The sequence below is a fragment of the Dendrobium catenatum genome, unplaced genomic scaffold (assembly GCF_001605985.2).
Source record: "Dendrobium catenatum unplaced genomic scaffold, ASM160598v2 fragScaff_scaffold_1250, whole genome shotgun sequence".
In the NCBI taxonomy this organism is placed as follows: Eukaryota; Viridiplantae; Streptophyta; class Magnoliopsida; order Asparagales; family Orchidaceae; genus Dendrobium; species Dendrobium catenatum.
This window is the reverse complement of record NW_021319712.1, coordinates 171,875-190,498: the sequence shown is the minus strand read 5'-3', so window position 1 is coordinate 190,498 and position 18,624 is coordinate 171,875. Positions and strand designations below refer to the sequence as shown.

General features: G+C 33.2%; 1 protein-coding gene across 1 annotated transcript; it reads right to left on the bottom strand.

Annotated features, from left to right (window-relative positions):
* Positions 1–1,811: 1,811 nt before the first annotated feature.
* Positions 1,812–15,910, bottom strand: LOC110110715 (sorting and assembly machinery component 50 homolog). Its single transcript, XM_020842318.2, has 4 exons — positions 15,309–15,910; positions 5,878–6,363; positions 2,522–3,040; positions 1,812–2,190 (listed from the first exon to the last, which is right to left on the bottom strand). Exons 1-4 carry the CDS (start codon positions 15,813–15,815, stop codon positions 2,107–2,109), a joined length of 1,596 nt encoding a protein of 531 aa, XP_020697977.2. The 5' UTR covers positions 15,816–15,910; the 3' UTR covers positions 1,812–2,106.
* Between the last annotated feature and the right edge of the window lie 2,714 nt (positions 15,911–18,624).

The following is an 18,624-nucleotide window of genomic DNA, read 5'->3' as shown; positions in this document are numbered from 1 at the left end:
GATTAATTTTTAGTGTTTTACTTTTCCATATGGAATTTATAATAGGTGGGATAGATTGATTTAAGTGTTTAAGATTGGTAATATTTTTTTCGGTTTGTTATTTATAGTTGTAATTTGTTAGAACACATTCATAATAAATTCTATATATAGTGTTTCTTACAATTATAGAATATGGATATATCTTGTGTTTATAATAGGTTTTTTAAATGAATGGAAACATTCACACATTAGAAGTTTTAAAGACAATAATTTTTTTTATGTGGAAAATTCATGGAAAAATCAGAGGGTCTGACCTAGTTGTAATAATCCACTATATAATTATAGGAATAAGAATCTAGTCTTCTCCATAATTGAAGAACACGAGCTTGCACAAATTAAAAATAATTCTCTTATTTTTGTTGTAAGGATTTTATAAATGGAATGTCCACATGAAGACAATGGAAGTCCAATAACGTAGTTATATGTTAGTATACGTGGTAAGAGTATGATGATGTAAGTCAGGAGACAATAACAGTGATTATTGATGGTGATCGCTAGGAAATATAATAGAGTTATTTAGCTCTTTCAACTATCAAATTCCCCCTCAAGTAGAAAATGGAGCCCTAATTAATTTTTTCATGAGAGGAGCTACTATTTTGATAAATTTTCTTGTAATCCAAAATACTCTATCAAATGATATCTATTGATATCCTCCATCGTCTATTATTTGTCCAATAATTGAGTGTCTTAATAATATCATTATCAAATGATCTTAGGCTTGTTAGACTTATCTCATAAAGCCACTATTTGATTGTAAACATGCGATATTCGGAGATCGTTTGGTCTAATTAATACCTTGAAACTTTTAAATATGCTTCAAATGTTTGATTTAGATTTGGATATTGTTTGGTCTAATAAATGCCTTGAAACTTTTAAATATGCTTCAACGGGTTGATTTGGGTTCCTTGAAGGCCAAACACATAAGAAAATAACAATATATAAGATAAAATTCTAAACAAATACTTATATTGCATTATAATCATTAAATAAAAATTATAAGCTTTGCATTCTATTATATATTTTTCGATAAGGGTTTGAATCGAAGTAGTTGAAGAAGAGCCAACCATGATGCCATACAGAGATAAAAAAGAAAAAAAAAAATCAACCTGAGCACTCTGATACCATGTTGAATTCCTACATCCTTCAGAGGATGAAAACCACAGAACTAAGGGGTAAAATATGAAGTAAAGAACGGGAAACAAGCTGTCTTATGAAAGTAAGGAGCAGTCCAATATAAAATGGCTTCTGCAATTGCGATTAAGCAAGTGCATAACTAATTGGTGGTATTAGAGCAATTCATGTTCAAGAGCTTTATAAGTTCATATAACCTGATTAGCTCCGTAATGAATTTTATTATTAATTTGAGGTTCTGAGATGCTATAAGCGTTAAAGCCATAACTCTGTATTTTGATACCATTTTAAAATATTAAGAATGTTTGAAGCTTTTCATATTGAAAACACTTTTTAAATCTATTTGGTCGCTCATTCAATTTCTTGAAAATAAAATCATAATTTGAAAGAGCTAAATTTATTAAACCTTTAAATTATAATTATAGGTTAATATTGATTTAAAATTTTACAAATTACCCATCATTGCTTAGCTTGGTTGGTGGGCGAGTACGATTCGCGGCAGCCTCTTCAATGGGGCCCAATCAAGTGCGGGCCAAGAGATTTCTGAGATGGGCACGTCTTCTAGGTCGGCCGATGATTAGTCACACCGCCAAGCACCCTTTTGAGAATGGTAGAAGGTGGATACTCGTTCCGCAAAAAAGTTACAAATTTTCTTAAAAATTAAAAAATAATAACCGTGTTATTAATAATCTCTCCAAGCTTCTAGTAACGCCAATATAATTGGTGAAACAGAAGCAGCTTAGATCAACAATCACCGGTACAATAGGTGGAAAAAAAAATATCCACGAGAATTTTGAACAAAAACTGAATAGTTTACTGCTCCAGGCTATTTTCAAGCACATATGTGCAGGTTTTTTTTTCTAAGAAATAGAAGTTATTTTGCTGATCTCATCAACCAAGAAATGATTCTATCTAAAAAACACTCGGATAGAGCCTCTAGGTTAGAGCAGAGATGCTGAACTGAATACCTGTCTTTGCTCTGTCATGCTCAAATTGCCGCAGGATGTAACAATAGTTTACCTGAAACAAGAAACACATGTCAAAATAAGGCTTCTTTTGGGACATTTAGGTCATTTAAGGCAAACTTACACACAAAGCATATACAGAGACTCGAATCCAAAACCTCTTAACTAGAAGCCTAAGCTCACAACCGACAGGCCAAGGTGAGCTGTGTTGGGATGACTTTCTTACTGCTTCTTAAAACAACTTTATAGTACTAAAAAACTGCTTTAAGAAGCAGTAAGAAAGTCATCCCAAATGAGGCCTAAATCGTAGTCATTACGATGGCTATCAAAGATACACATTTTCATATATTAGAAAAGGAAATTGCAGAGAAGTAGGTTGAGAAGACCTCCATGCGGAAAAGCTTGGTAGGAACTATTACACCAATCCCAGCAGAGCTCCGAAAGTTCTTAGCGAACTGGCGAATTGAAAAATCTTTGATAGAACCCTCTGATAGTTTTGCCAGATTCCCGGCAGAAATGAATGCGTGACCATAAATCCCAGAATCTCTAAGCACCTTGAGAGGCAAGTTGAAAGAAATATCAGCAAACGCAGTTACAGCTAAGTCTCCCCCTAGTGCATCCCATCCAGGGCTTGCTGGGGGATCACTGGTCTGATCAGTTCGGCTTGGAATCATCCTCCGTAAGTCAGTGGGGCCAAGCCCTCTCATATTGAAGCCTAACAATGAAGTGGGGCTGCCCAACAAACACAGGGGAGAAGAGTTTCCACCGATATGGAACCTCTCTGTCAAAGGCGTGGGCAAGGTCATGAATCCATTCCCCCATGGCATTATTACACCAGCAGCAACTCCAATATTTAGAGCAGTATGAAAGAATCCCAAGGGAATAGCAGCACGGAGATCGAACTCCTGTTAGAAATGGACAGCACGGCAGAATAAATTAGCTTCTTAAGGTACAGACGGACAAATATATAGATTTGAATGCATATAGGCATATGGCGCATATGGTTCAATCCTATCAGAATTTCAAAGTTTCTTTTCCACCCGATAAGAATTTAATTTGGCCATAAAATATTATCAACTATTGATTTTCTGTTACACCGGTCCAGCCAGTCCGACGGGACCGGCATATGCGAACACAGAGGCGGGTTTCTCCGCCTCCTGTAGGCACCGAACGCACGCACGACGTGCGTAGGCTGTTTTAGAGAGATTTCTTGAAGGAGTTAGGAGGGAAATTTGAATGTAGGGATTGTTTAGAGATTTCATTTTGATTTGTATGCATTAAATAGTTTGTTTCCCTAGGGTTAGGACATCTTGAATTTGGCTGAATTTTGAGATCTCTAAGTTTTAGGTTTTCTTTTGGGCTCTATCGGCGTCTAGAGATTTGGGAGAGATCGGTCCTCCTCTCAAATTGAGGATCAACTTTATCTTGCTATTTCCCGTTTCTATTTCATCAAATAATACAAAATATCTACTGTTTTTCCTGTTTTGGTGTGGATTTTTGTGGAGAATTCTCGCTCTTTTCCGAAGATTGATAGGAAATATTTGAGATCTACAAGTGTTTCCTATCATTTTCATCTACAACATAAAAAATGGAGAACGTAACTTTCTAAAATATGATGGTTTTTAGTTGGATCTTAGGCTAAAGAAAATAATGACTCACTCAAAGGATGCCAAGAACTCGTATTTCAAGTGAACATGAAAATTTAGTTCAATATAAGTAACTTGATACGAAATATGAAATATGGTAGCACCACAACTACTTAGATTGCATAAACGATCTCCAATGAAAAATACGAGCATGCTTGAACAATGATAAAAAAACTATAGAATCATATATATTTTGGTTCAAGTTTTGATATTAATTCAGATGTGAAGCATAAAAAATATTTTAAGAAAACCAACACATTTAATGGTCTTTTCCTTAACACTGATCCAAAGCATCTCCCTCTCTCCTTCCCTCTAATATACAATTGAATGCATTAAAAAGTTCATGATTGCATGAGAAGATAAATGAGATTTTAAAGCATAGAATTCCATTCTTATAACTAAATATGTGGGTCGTTGGCAATACTTTGAGTGCTTCTGATGATTTTAATTTGTGAAATATAAGATAAAACTAAACTTTTGCACAAGCGGATATATACGTCATCCAATCATTTTATTCACAGTTTGATGGAATAAGATTAGAGAGAGTCGCCTTAGATGATTTGGTCACATAAAACGGCGGCCTTCCGATGACACGATTAGGAAAGTAGAGGTATTAGATTTGACTTATGTTAAAAAAAGCAGAGGTAGACCTAAAAAGACTTGGTTGGAAAATATTAGAAATGATCTTTCTTTATTAAATTTAAACGAGAATTTGACTTTTAACAGGACACAATGGAGAAAAAGAACTCATGTAGCCGACCGCACATAGTGGGACAAAGGCTTGATGTTGTTGTTGTTGTTGTTGATGAATGATTAAACTATTATGAAAATTAATGAAGCTAAATTTCTAAGTAATTTTATGTTACAGGTAACAATATAGAATGTGATCATGTGTTTGAAGAGCACATGGAGTGAAACATGTACCAATAAAATTAGGAGGAGAATGGTGACTATGTTCATAGGAGGAAAATGTCCACTCATATATATGTATTCCATAAACTTAAAAGACCCAAATAGGAAGATGGATAAAATTTCTTAAACTCAGTATGATTAAGGATAAAACTAAAAGCAGTATTATTGTTAGAATTAAAACTGAGACTTTAAGAATAAGTATGGTGTAAGGCCACTAACTTACATACACCTACTAACAAAAACTGAATATTATTACATTAATCCCATAAGACATGTATTTATCCAAAATAGCTTGAAATTAAATGTTTGATTATTTTTAATGCCAATTGTTCCTAACTGTAAAAACCGATAGTATACAGTGTGGTGCAAATCAGATGAGTTAGGGCACTTAATCATTAGAACTCATAAAACCTATACGTCATATATATTTTCTTATGATCAGGTATGCATAAAGCCCATAAAGTTATCACATAGAAAATTCTACCAGGCGTTGACAAAAGGAGTTTGGGGGCTTCTGACCAGGGTTGTGGCTCAACATGCTGCCAACCACAGGCCAGTTATTCAATGGGAGGAAGCCTGACCAAATACAATTCTACAGCATGCCTTTGAAGAAGATTCCACAACATTCAAGTGAGGAGGTGGATGGGCCTAAAAACTGGCGTTATATATCAGCCTTTGAAAAAGACTTTACAGAAGTCAAGGTTCATTTGTAGAATGCTATTCTGTCACATTCCATTCAGTAACATTTTCTCCGAAAACCTTGCATTTGTTGGATATCAAAGTCTCTTGTCATTCATCATCATTAACTTCATATACAACCCTTGCTAAGGCTACTCAACAATTTTTTTAATAAAAAGCACTTCCTTTCATCATTATAAAACTATTCAGAGAACTCTAAGCAGTCTAATATTTAAGGAACAATAGGTTAAAATTTTAGTAGAGTTATCAGGACATAAAGTATCATAAGTAGTTTCTAAATTTAAGACATCACAGAATATAAAGAAAAATTAGTAACAAAACATATATGTTTCGAAAGCTCCTCAGCTCTCCATTATCAAAATTAATGCTATCATAGTAAGCTCTTTTTTTACTGCAACGTAAGGGGTTATTGAAATAAAAAACACATTTAAACTGCTTTTACAGAATAAAGAGTCAAGCACATGCCAACTAGAAAGTGGTCATACCTGTCTTATAAACCTCAAAAGATTACTATCATGTCCAAGACCGCCAATTTGGGATGTAGAGAGAAAAGCATATCCTTTCATAGGCCTGATACTTGAATTTCTCCTGTCGAGCTTATATGAATACTTTAGCGAGGAAAGAAGACTATGTCCTAGCTGCCTTCTTACTGATACAGATGACATGCGTAAGGGGTCCGTTAAGTGACGCCATGTGAGATTATAAGCCAATTCATGACGTATTGTAGAAACCAACCCAAATGAAAGGCCAAGCAGACGCTCTTTATAGGATGAAAACTTCAACCAATCTTGAGTAAGGAGTGTCACACGGGCAGTTATAGGAGTAGATAGTGCCTTAAATCTGGGTAAGGACAGCCCAGCACTCATCTCAGTTGTATGGTCCAAACTGTATGCACCTGCAGCATTCCAGATGTCACCATAGCCAAACACGTTCCTTAACTTAAGTAATCCTTCAATTGACCAACCTCTTGTCTGCAAAATCATATCAACTAAACAAATTCAGATAGTAAAACACATCCAGAATAAGCCAAACCACTCCTTATGTAAATATTAATTAATTAAAATATAAGATTTAATATATAGACTTTTTCGAAGTTAAAATAGCTCACACTTTATGTGGAATGTTAACCAGATGGTAAAAAGGTGGCTCTGTATAGGTGGATTGGTTGATGAAGATGATAATTAGGGAATCTTTCTATGTTATTAGAGTTGCATCTTACAAGCATCTCCCAAAGAAAGCTTCTAGACCTCCCAAAGAAATTCACCCAGTTCAAGCGTCAAGACTCCAATTGGCTCCATGTATAATGCTGGGGGCTCTTGTGGTCATGTTCTCCACTATATATGGAAAGAAAGCTATATGCGTATCCATAAGTGGAGTCTGAGGGTGTTGAATTTGAAATGCTCTAAACGAGGGAAGTTGATGATCTTAAGTGATTGAGAGAGAAAACACAAGTGGCAAGAGCATTTATAGTATAGTATCATGCATGGTCATATGATAAGATATGATCAACTTCTCTTTTAAGGGAGGGTGGTTCAAAGAAATTAAGCTCTCTTTTTAGAGAGGGTGCTTAAATATGAATTATATAATTGCACTTTTTCTAGGAGAGAGTGGCTGACGGGCACCGCAATGATGATTTTGGTTCAAATTTTGCAAATAAAATGGGTTGATGGGCATTAAATGATATGAATGACTAATGACCATATGCTATTTGATATTCAAATATTAAATGAAATAATTCATAAATGCAAATGGAATGAACGAGAATTTATGAGTTAATATAAATTCCCTTACATGCCATACTTGGACGGCTACATGAGCTAAAATGATTACATAATTTTGATATGTAAATATTATATGATTTAAATGAATGAACTTGTGATTGTGAAAGAAAAATCAAGCATGGCATTATCATAGTGATATAATACCAAGACTGAGATGACATAACATGGCATATCATAGTACAATAAATAACACCAATGACACTCTACTTATAATTCATCAATTTATACTTTGCCTATATCATGTGATAAGAGTGAGTGAATATGGTTCCTTGGCATGCATGCTACTTTGCTTGCGTATATATGAATACTATGCTAAAGTATTGATGTTCTACTTGGCTTATTGCTCACCAAAATATGTATTTGCATTTGTTACTTCAAAGCTGTTAAAAGTGTTGTAGAAGAGTATAGCAGTAGAGTAATATAATATGTATTGAAGATAGAGGTGTTACGATATTTTTTGGCTTCTACATTATACAAATTTATTCAATAAAATATGTGTATTTGGAAGCATTATTAGACTTCCACATGTTTTTGGATGTTAACATAAAAGTCCCAAAGATTTAGTGTCTCTATGTGTAAGTATCTGATGATGAATCTATAATACAATATTAGATTTAATAATGAAAATCTATGTTTGACTTATATGGACTTTGATGTTGTGATTAGACTTGCAACAATTGGCTTTCTACAATGATTACCTTTTATTAAATTTCAATGATTCTTACCAACTTGGAATGTGGCTGTTGATCTTATCTTCTAATTTTACTGATAAAAATTAAGAATTTATGAACTATTAATTTAATTTATATATATGATTTTGTGCATCTCATTGTAACTCTACATTAGAGAACCCTAGACCTAAGACATTCTGCAATATTTGATATAAAACATGTACTTAAAAGAATAATATTTTACATTCTTCAATTATAGAGACCAACTACATTAGTAATTTAAAATTTTAACCAAGGTAACAGTAATGTATTTGAATATTTTCTAAGGTTAGAATTTGTAGCCAAATAGTATTGGCCTTTGGATTATTCTATTATAAATATTTGTTTCATTAAAAGCTTTTGGTAAAAAATAAGAATGAATTAAATTAAATTCTGCAAACATAACAAAAGAGGCATACTATGGATCTTTAAGAGCTTGAATAAAATTACTTTCACATGTTGGAATCACTGCACTGCACATGCATTTGAATCAGATGGTCACAATCAAGGTGCGGTGATTCCACCATGATTGATTATAGTTTTGGTTTAATTAGTTGATGTGATAAAAAAAACATTTAGTTTATGTTTTTAAGGTCATGTAAATATTTTCCTAAAATTGTTCATCATTTAAATTATTCAAAACTTACCTTGACTAGGGAAATTTTATGTAGTGCTAGAGCCCTTTGTTCAGTAACAAAAAGGATTCTTAAATTTATTATGATGGATAGGATGCATATTGGATTGTTTTCATGTCCTTTACAAGTTTCTTTAAGAATTCTTTGACACTCTCGATCTTACTCAAACTCCCTCCCGTATCACCTCTCTTGAATTATGCCACTCACAAAGCTCCATCTCTTATGCAATTTCTATCTACTCTTCCCTCTATCGCTCATCTCCCCGCTCTCTTTAGTGCTCTATATCACCTTTTGTCCCTCTCATAATTTCTCTCTCATAACTTTCTTCCCACTCTACTTCTCTCTAGACTTTATTCTCTCCCATCTTCTTCTATCTCATCGCTCCCCCTCTTACTATATTCTAATTCATGCAAATTCTCTTCTTTTCCTTCACATAAAACTCCCACCAATACTGATAAACCATAATTCAAAAATCTGAAGTACACATCTAATTTTGGTCGGCTATATTGATGTAGTTCAAGCCTCATTTCACTCTTTGTTACATGAAAATTGCCCATTTTTAACATTGCCAAAACCTAAAAACAATACCCAATTACATTTATATCATCATTGTGATTCCTCCTACTTGCACGTTGCACCAATTTAGTATTAGAGGCCTAATATCTACAGATAAGTTCCACATGAAGTCCTATCTTTCTTCCACATGCCTCTGCTGTGATTTCTACCTTGCATTTCCATATTGTATTAATGTTTTGAGTACATTCAATTATTATCCCTGCAAAATCATATACCATTCACCTAGCATCACTCATGCTTTTGTTGTTTGCACCCCAAACAACCTTTGACAACCTTGCCTTGACATTTGCGACATCAAACCTTTTTAAACTGATTGATAGCATCATCCACCTATCTTTGGGTGGAAAATTATTTAACATGGCATCTGCACCCTTCCAAATAAGGAGACTTTTGTATTGCATCAGCTAGAATATTAAGATTCCATTCAAGAACAATTTGTGAAAAGCAAAGTTCTGATTGATGCTTCTAAAAGGCATAATCATTAGCATAAGAACCTGAATTAAATTTATGTTGATTAATTAATCTTGTGTCATAAGAAAGGAGATTTATAAGACTAAGGGTTAACAACATAATTGTTAAAGAAATCTATTAACCTAAGGGTTATGTACAGTTTGACTAAGTGTTCTGTATCCCTAAGGGCATGATTGGGTTATTGACATGAGGGCCTAAGAAGTTACGGTTTATGATTAAAATTTAACCTGAATTTAATTATTTAATATAAGTGTTGGTGATAAAAGAATGGAGTAGGGCTGAGTTAGAAAGTTAAGTGTGGAATTCAAGTTAAGTTCTTTAAAGGCTTGAGGTAGGAGGCTCTTAATATTTCATATGGAAAATGCCACATGTCATGTGCAAGTAATATGTAGCTTAACGAACATGTATGGAATTTTGTGGTAGAAAGATAATCCAGAGATCATAACATTAGGATGATCTATTATGTATATTATATGACCTTGGCTTATAAAACCCTTATGCCACAAAGTAGATAATTTATCCTTTATTTATAACTTTGCTTGCCTTTGTATGCTATCATGAGTTAGTACATGCAATAACATGAATCATGCTACCAGCTTAACTTTTTCTTAGGACTTCATATATTATGCTATAGTGATACAAATGATAAGACGTCATGATAAAGCATGAATATTTCTATGATTGATGAACCTAATGTTATGATGAAATGGTGGTATGCTTAATTATGCTTAGTCATGGAATTTTTTTTGTAAGCATGCTAGTTATATGAGGACGCATTACAAGAATAGATATAACATGATAAGCAAGATAAAAAAGAAAAACATGCCCGGAATAATGTAATGATATACTTAGATGCATAGTTAGCCAGGTATGGGGTCAAGATGGCTTGAGCATGGGTTGACAAGCCATGCGATTATGAGGCAATGATCTTATGACCTATACTATCATGTTGGTCTACCAATGTAGGGTTATAGTGGTGCATGCTGAAATGAAATAATCAATATGATAAGTTAGGCCTAGTAATATGAGGTCATCTGGGAGTTTAGAGTGAAATGGATTATGAGCTGGATAACATACCCTACGGTGGTAGAAATCCATTTGAGCTCGCTATGCCATTATGGCTAGGTTGAACCAAGAGCGCTATGGTGGAGGTTGACAATCTTACATCAGGACGATTTTAATATCAACTATATTAAAAAGAAAAGGATGGAAATAAATTCTGAAAATGAGAAGAGAATGATAATAATGGACAAAAAGTTAATAATGAAAAATTAAATTGATCTGAACTCGAATTTAATTCTCTTCTAAACAATTACGGGAAACTTCATTAATGTAGAAAGTTGGGATAAATAAGGTAAAAAAATAGTGATCAATATTACTATCAGACCTCACGTTAGTACTAGCAGCCCTTCATTTTGAAATAATGATTGGAACATTAAATCAAAGTGGTTTAAGTTCTAATATTATTTATTTATTTAGTGTGTCTTATGCATTTCTATTTTTGGTATTAGAAATTTTTCAAAGCTAATTTCTCGACCACATTTTTTATTATACTATCAAACATATAACCTTTCTAAATCAACTTACCAAATGCAAATTTTTGTTGGTTAATTTTTCCACACAAAAGCAATTTTTATTTTTTTGTTTTTTGTTTTTTTTAATTTGGTGGGGGTGGGGACAAATAGAGGGTTTGTAAGAGAAAGGTTTGACATTATTTGACTCCAAGAAACCTGGTTAACCAATCCTACATTTTTTACCCTTAAATCTATAATAGAAGAGAAGATTTAGAGTTGGAAATAAATGAATTCAAATGGTCAGTCAAAAAGTATTATTTGTAGGTTAATACTCTAATGTTGAGAGGCTCTAATTAGCCATTTTATTGATAGATTACCTATTTTAATTCATTTTAAATTGTGCAAATAGCACATGAATTTTATTCTCACCACTTTTTATGCTCCTTGTGACAATGAGGAAAATTTACTATTTTAGACTAAACACTATTCTATTGGCACTATGTGGTCTCTTCCTTAGACTTCGTGTAGGATTTCAATGATGTTATTTCTATTGAGGAGAGATTTTCTACAAGCTCCAAACCTCTATCAAATTTTCTTATTGATATAATCAGCCACTTGAATTTGATAGTCTTCCTCTGGTTGTTATAAAATATACCTGGTCTAATAATAGAGAGGATGAATTATTTACCAAATTAGATTAGGTCCTCATTTCACTAGTGTTGGTCAAAAAGCTCTAAACAAGATTCACTCTAATCATTGTTCAATGATTTTCAATATTAAATGTTCCCTATAATTAAATCTTTAAAATTTTGGAATCCGTTGAAGAAAAGGCTGAAGAAATAAGTGCGCATTTGGAGTAATAGGGTAAAGTTAAGCTTTGGTTGTACAAGAAAAGATGAAAAGAAAAAGAAAATTTACTGGTAGCAAAGATCTAAGGTTAATACGCCATTGTAGGGGGATAACAATATATCCTTCGATCATGTGTAGATAATGGTAAGAAAAAAATAATTATATTCATTATATTAAGAATGGCGAGACTTCATACACTCCCAAAATATATCTCTGCAGCTTGTACTAATTTCTACAAGAAGCTCCTCAACAAAAAAAAACCTTCAAAGTACATTAACGATATTAATGAACTTTATCCTTATGATTATTTATAGTTAAAAGATTCAAACTCTCCTTTCCTTCTTGAGGATATTGAGATTATTTCTCTCTTGGTGCTAACAAGTCTTCAAGTTGGCAGTTCATATGATTGTCCTGTTAATTTAATTAGAGAGTTATGAGGGAGACAAAGAAAAAAGATTTTGTGATTATGTTTAATTATCTAAAATTTGGCAAGGCTTACCATTTGACTCATTCCAAAGCATGACCATTGTGAAAATTTTAAGAACTTTACACCAGTTAGCTTCCTAATTGGCACTTATAAAACTTTCACCATGGTGCTTGCTAAAGTAATATCAAAATTCTTTTTCAATTTAGTTGATTTCCGTAAGGGAGCTTTCATTTAAGGAAGAGTTATCCATTGTTGCATCACTACAACACATGAACTAATTCACCCATGTCATAAAAAAAATAAGAAATATTTATTTTCAAGGTGAATTTTGAGAAAGCGTATGATTATTAAGATTGGAATTTTATTCTTTTCACTATTCCTAAAAGACAATTTCCTCATAAGTTCATTCCGTGGATAAGAAGGAATTTAATTCATGCAGTGCTTTATCATACATATCTATGATAAATTTAGCGTGCCTTTCATACAAAAATTTATTTCTTAATCCACACCACATTTGTAGTACTTGATCACTTGCCTTCTCAAGATAAATAAAAAGTATAAGAAGATCAATCAAGTTTTTACTTTCTATACTTTACAATTGTCTCAACAAAAAATTACTTCAATAATAATTCTACTTGGAAAGAAACGAAAATCAAGTCATTAATGAAGTGTAATTTTAGTAGCAATAGACCTAGTGAGGGGATTGTGACTTTGGGCGATCAATTCATTAATAAGAGTACACGTTTTAGATATCTTGGATCTATTGTTCAGAGTGATGGTGAAATAGATGGGGATATTATCAGCAGAATTCAAGTTGGATGGTTGAAGTGGAGCCGTGGAGGAATGCATCGGGCTTATTGTGCGATAGAAAACTCCTCCACAAACTTAAGGGAAAATTCTATAAGATGGTGTTGAAACCTGCAATGCTTTATGGTGCCGAATGTTGGCTATTAAAAGAGAAGCATAATACTAAGTTAAGTGTTGCAGAGATGAGAAAGCATAGGTGGATGAGTGACTTTACCCTTAGAGATAGGATATAAAATGAGCATATACGTGATAAGGTTGGAGTAGCTTCAGTGGAAGATAAGATTAGAGAGAGTCGCCATAGATGGTTTGGTCACATTAAACGGAGGCCTTCCGATGACCCAGTTAGGAAAGTTGAGGTATTATATTTGACTTATGTTAAGAAAGATAGAGGTAGACCTAAAAAGACTTGGTTATAAAATATTAGAAATGATCTTTCTTTATTAGATTTAAATGAGAAATTGACTTTTAACAAGACACAACGACGAAAAAAGGATTCATGTAGCCGACCCCACGTAGTGGGACAAAGGCTTGATGTTGTTGTTGTTATTGTTGGAAAGAAACCAAAATCATTCTTTGAAACTAGCATAATCTTCTAAAATTCCATTACTCTCTTTATAACTTCAATGTATGACTCATAAATTTAATTTCTCTATAGTAAACACAATTTTGAAGATCTCATTTATCCTTAAATATTAGTACCATTATACCATAATACTTATTTAACAATTATTTGACATCTTAGTTTTTAAAATTCTAAAGAAAAAAATGTTAACTAAACCAATATATTATCCCTAATAATTCTCAAAATCACAAGAAGTATCTACGCTAGACCCAATCTTTTACCTTTATGCACCTTCTTTTAAGTTAACTTGGTTTTTTTTGTTCAGTTTATAATATATCTTATTATTTTATTCATAATGTTCATCCTTAAATTTCTAATTAAATATTTCTCAAAGTAATATTTTCATTTTCAATTGACGTCTTCATCAGTAACTTAGATCCAGTGAAAATCACTTATAATGCATTTAGCTTGATCAAACTCTATAAATATATATCTCTTATCATTGAAATTCTCTATGCCTTCTTTTTAGCTTCCTTAGCACCAAACATATGATATAAATCATCAAATGTTATGGCTTTTTTTTTTTTTTGTTAACCACACTATTTAATCTAAATTTAAAAAGTTGGGAAACAATGAGATTGCTAACTATCAATGAAAAGACAGTGGAAAATAAAAACGACTCGTTTGGGCAAGCATAATGGATGACACAAATACACAGATGATGGATGGACACACAATAACTCAAATTAGGCCCAATCCACTAGTGGATGGACACACAATAACCCAAAAGCCTAAAGACAATTGGCAAGAAAGCGTGTTAATACATTAAGAGGTCAACTCTTTTTTTTTATATTTGATGTGAGACTATTTTCTACTCTACATGTGTTTACAATCTTTCCATTGCATGAATTACTCCATCTCATACAAATGTTCTTAAATACCATCAACACCCATGCATTGCTAGCCCACTTAACCACATAGAGCCTGCTTGCAAGCCATTAACTCTTAGATATGTCTCAACAATGATAGAAACCGTCAAGACTCATAAATGGGCACTGAAGCCAACCCATCATATCTAATAACTTTATTGGGAATGCAGAACACCAAGGGCCAAATTAAGCCTAGTATACTAGTGGATGGACAACCATCAACTTAAAGATAAAATCATTTAACAAGGGCCGCTACAAGCATATTAAGAACTTAAGGCATGTCTTCACTTTCGATGTATGATTTTTTCCTCTTATGTGTCTCAACGCTTAACAAACTAAGCTTTTCGCTGCTTCTATAGAATTAAGTATATATTCCTTAAAATTTTCTTAAACAGAAAGAAATTTACAATAGGAAGAATCGCATTAAATGTTTACATATTCTATATCCCCGGCAAGCAGCTAGTGAAACTATATATAAGCAGCAAATTCAACATATGATACCGATTTGCTGATGTTAATAAGTATTTATGCTAAATATTAACCAGTAAACATTCTTCTTTAGTTTCCTATCTCAAGCAACCCCTCTAAAGATTGATTGACAGTTGATACAAAAAAGGAAGAAAGCAAAAAAAGGTCAGCTACAGATTGTGCTTACCTCCGGCCTAGTGTAAAAGCCGATATCACCGCTTAGAGGGTTCTTGGGCTCAACCAAATCTATGATAACATTAACGGTGCCGGGAAGCTCAGAAGGCCCGGCGTCAAGGACGATACTGACAGAATCGAAGATTTCCAGCCTCTGGAGACGAGCATTGGCTGCGGTGGCGGCCTGGAGGAGCTCCTGCATCGTAGAGGCGGATCTGAAGACCGGTAGTACCTCGGCTTCGATTAGGGAATCTTTAGTCTTTGTATTTCCTTTGATAAGAACATCGTGGACACGAACCCTTACGGAGCCGGTGGCCAATCGGCGAAGTAGGTCGTTCATCCTTTCCCTATCGGAGGATCGACCACCTTCGTGGCCGCTGAGTTCTTCCTCGTCAAATTCTTCCTCCTCCTCCTCCTCCTCGTCCTCCCCCGGTTCATCTTCATAGTCATTCTGGGCATCTTCAAGCCCTTCTTCAATCTGTGCTCGAGGGTTTCGATTCACTGCCGCCGCTGATTCCATTTTACAGGGACAAAAGAGGTGGTTTGGTTTGCTTTGGTCGAGAGGGTATTTCGCGGAGGTCTTAAGCGCGGTTAGTGGCAGTGCAGTTTTCTTTTTGGCAAAGAGTGCTTCTTAACTCGAACAAAATCAATGAAAATTTTGTATTAGGATGAACTTGTTTATTTGACTGAATCTTATAATTTTTAAATTAAAAAAATTATACTCAATAGTACAATATATTATACTCTTTATCATTTGTATTTGATCATTTAAATGAAATGAGCCATAATTTAACCATATTTTTCTATTGAGAAAGCCTTGGCAATTTTATAAAAAACACAATAATTTGTCTCTATGAGAGAGAATAGTTTTTTTTTTCACAATAATGAGGAATAAATCATAAAGCATGTCACTCGCATTAATAATATTAAAATTTTAACTTTTTTTCTATAAGTGCTTGGTCATGAATAGTTTTAAGTTTGTTGCGTCATATAACATTCACGACTGTAGAGAAATAAAGAGCTTAGCATCCTATCTTTGAATGAAGATCCAACACATATATAAATCTAGAGAAAGGGGTGCAAGAGTTATAAGAGATCATAATTTTTATGTAGAAAATCCTAAAAAGGTGAAAAATTACGGGGTATGGCATAGTTAAAATGAATCCACTGGTGCTTTTTGTTGATTACAAATGATACATTTCCTCAGGGGAAGGCATTGACTCAATATATATCATATAGAGCACGCTAAATTATCAGGCGGAGGTCAGAAGGATCGTAACTATGCATTACTTGTTTGAAGTTGGAGGAATATGATGACAATAGATCTATTCTTAAGTGGACATTGGCCTATTTGTTTGGTCGGTAGGACTGTAGTCTCACAACCTGACCCAATATGATCTGATATCACACATGTCATACCATCCAATTATGACAAGACTAATCCTAAGATTTGGTCAGAGAATTATATCTTGATAAACTATCACATCACTAGGATCGCCCCTAAGACAAAGAAATGTACAAGTAATTAAAGAAAAATATGATGCTACAAAATAAGGGTAGCATTCACTCTCTTTATACTTTCTCTAGCATAACATTAAGAAATTTTCTAATCATAATCTTTCTCATCTTCATCATCATCATCATCATCTATAGGATTTCAATCTATGACCATTAACTTTGAAAATGTGAAAAAAATATATCTTGAATGTTTACTGCACCACATGAATGTATTTGAATAATAATAAATAGCATGGTCCATCCGGACTTAATTTTTACATGATAAAATTTATTTTGGGAATCAAAAAGCCAAACATTTTGACCAGGAGAAAATTTATAATTGAGAACCTTACACCCAAGCAATCTCTTCATTTCTACATTGTAAACCTGTATATATTTAATAACTTCATATATGAATCCTTTTAGTGTGCTAACAAAAGAAGAACTCTAAAAGTTCAAAGCAGAAAATGATTCTTCATTCTCATAGAGAAGTTCTTTCTTCTTTAATGCAGAATGCTTTCTCTTCTTTCCTCCATTCTTTTTGAAATCCCAAAACAATGAAGAACAAGCAAGAACACTCACCCATAAAGAATTCTAGAAAAGATAGAGAGAAAAAGAAAAGTGATAAAGAAAACTGATTAAAGTTAACTTTTTATAACTAAACAAGCCTGGTAGTTGTTGATACATACAAGCATCCCAGTTGTGGACAAATTAAATGATAATGTACCACCGATTTGATATTTAATATTTTTTTAGAAAAATTCGAATAATTAGTGTCAATTATCACAAGGAATAAACTAACACTCCTTTATCAAATTGAGTAAAGAAGTAATTTTATTTTCATATTCAAACTTGGCGAAGGGAATGTTAAAACTATCCCGAAGGATAAAATTTACATTCATCTATCATTTTAAATATGAATTTAATCCGTGATAGACTTTAGTCGAAGTCCAAAGATTTTTCCCTATCTCATTGAACTAAGACGGTTTATTTTATAATGAGATTTTGGGTTCTTATAGCGTCAAGCCCTTGCAATCAATTACATATCTAAAGAAAAAACTTTCGAATAAAGTGAAAATTACACTCATTTCAACTTTAACATATAAGAAAGTTGCCTTATATGTATATATTTTGAAAATACTAATTGTTCCTTCAAAAGTATTTTTAAATTTTTTGTTAAAAATATATTTGAATACATAATATTATTTTTATCATAGAATTGAGGTTTGCAAATACCTCTGGGCTTACGCCTGCTAAGAATGAGCTGCCAGCTAACAACCTAATAGGCACACAATCATCCTAGATATAATGCGATAAAGTTAGCTCTATCCTAAGAGATCAAAGGAATATATCAGACTCTAAATTGATGACACAATATGAGTAAATTGACTCTACGTTTAAGTGACATTATTGAGATGACTCGCTAAAACTCTAAGTTTTCTATTATTTAGATTACCTAGTTAAACTTTCTAACTACCAAAGTTTCTTAAAATTTTGGATAGCATAACGACACTATACCAACAAGAAGAGCATATTATCACCCTTTGTGTAATGGGGACCCCACTACCTTGCCAACGAGAGGCATACACCTAGGCTCTATGTACATAGCAAAAGAAAAATAAGCATGTATGTATATATGAATATGTAAAGGGGGTGGTATCTATAGTATCCAAAGTTATACCGTCCTAGAATAATTATACATGTTCCTACAAAGTCTGGAACATATGCACCGAGAAAATTCTAAGAAAAGCTACTACCCGCTAATGCAAACTACTACTCACATACATGTAGATTCTGTGATGCAAAAAAGAGAACTATATAAATAAAAATGT

Coding starts and splice junctions, on each gene's coding strand:
- LOC110110715 (XM_020842318.2), bottom strand. CDS start 15,815: ATGGAATCAGCGGCGGCAGTGAATCGAAACCCTCGAGCACAGATTGAA. Junction 3,041..5,877: donor TTTTGAGGTTTATAAGACAG/GTATGACCACTT, acceptor CATTTCTAACAG/GAGTTCGATCTCCGTGCTGC. Junction 2,191..2,521: donor CCAAGCTTTTCCGCATGGAG/GTCTTCTCAACC, acceptor TTCTTGTTTCAG/GTAAACTATTGTTACATCCT.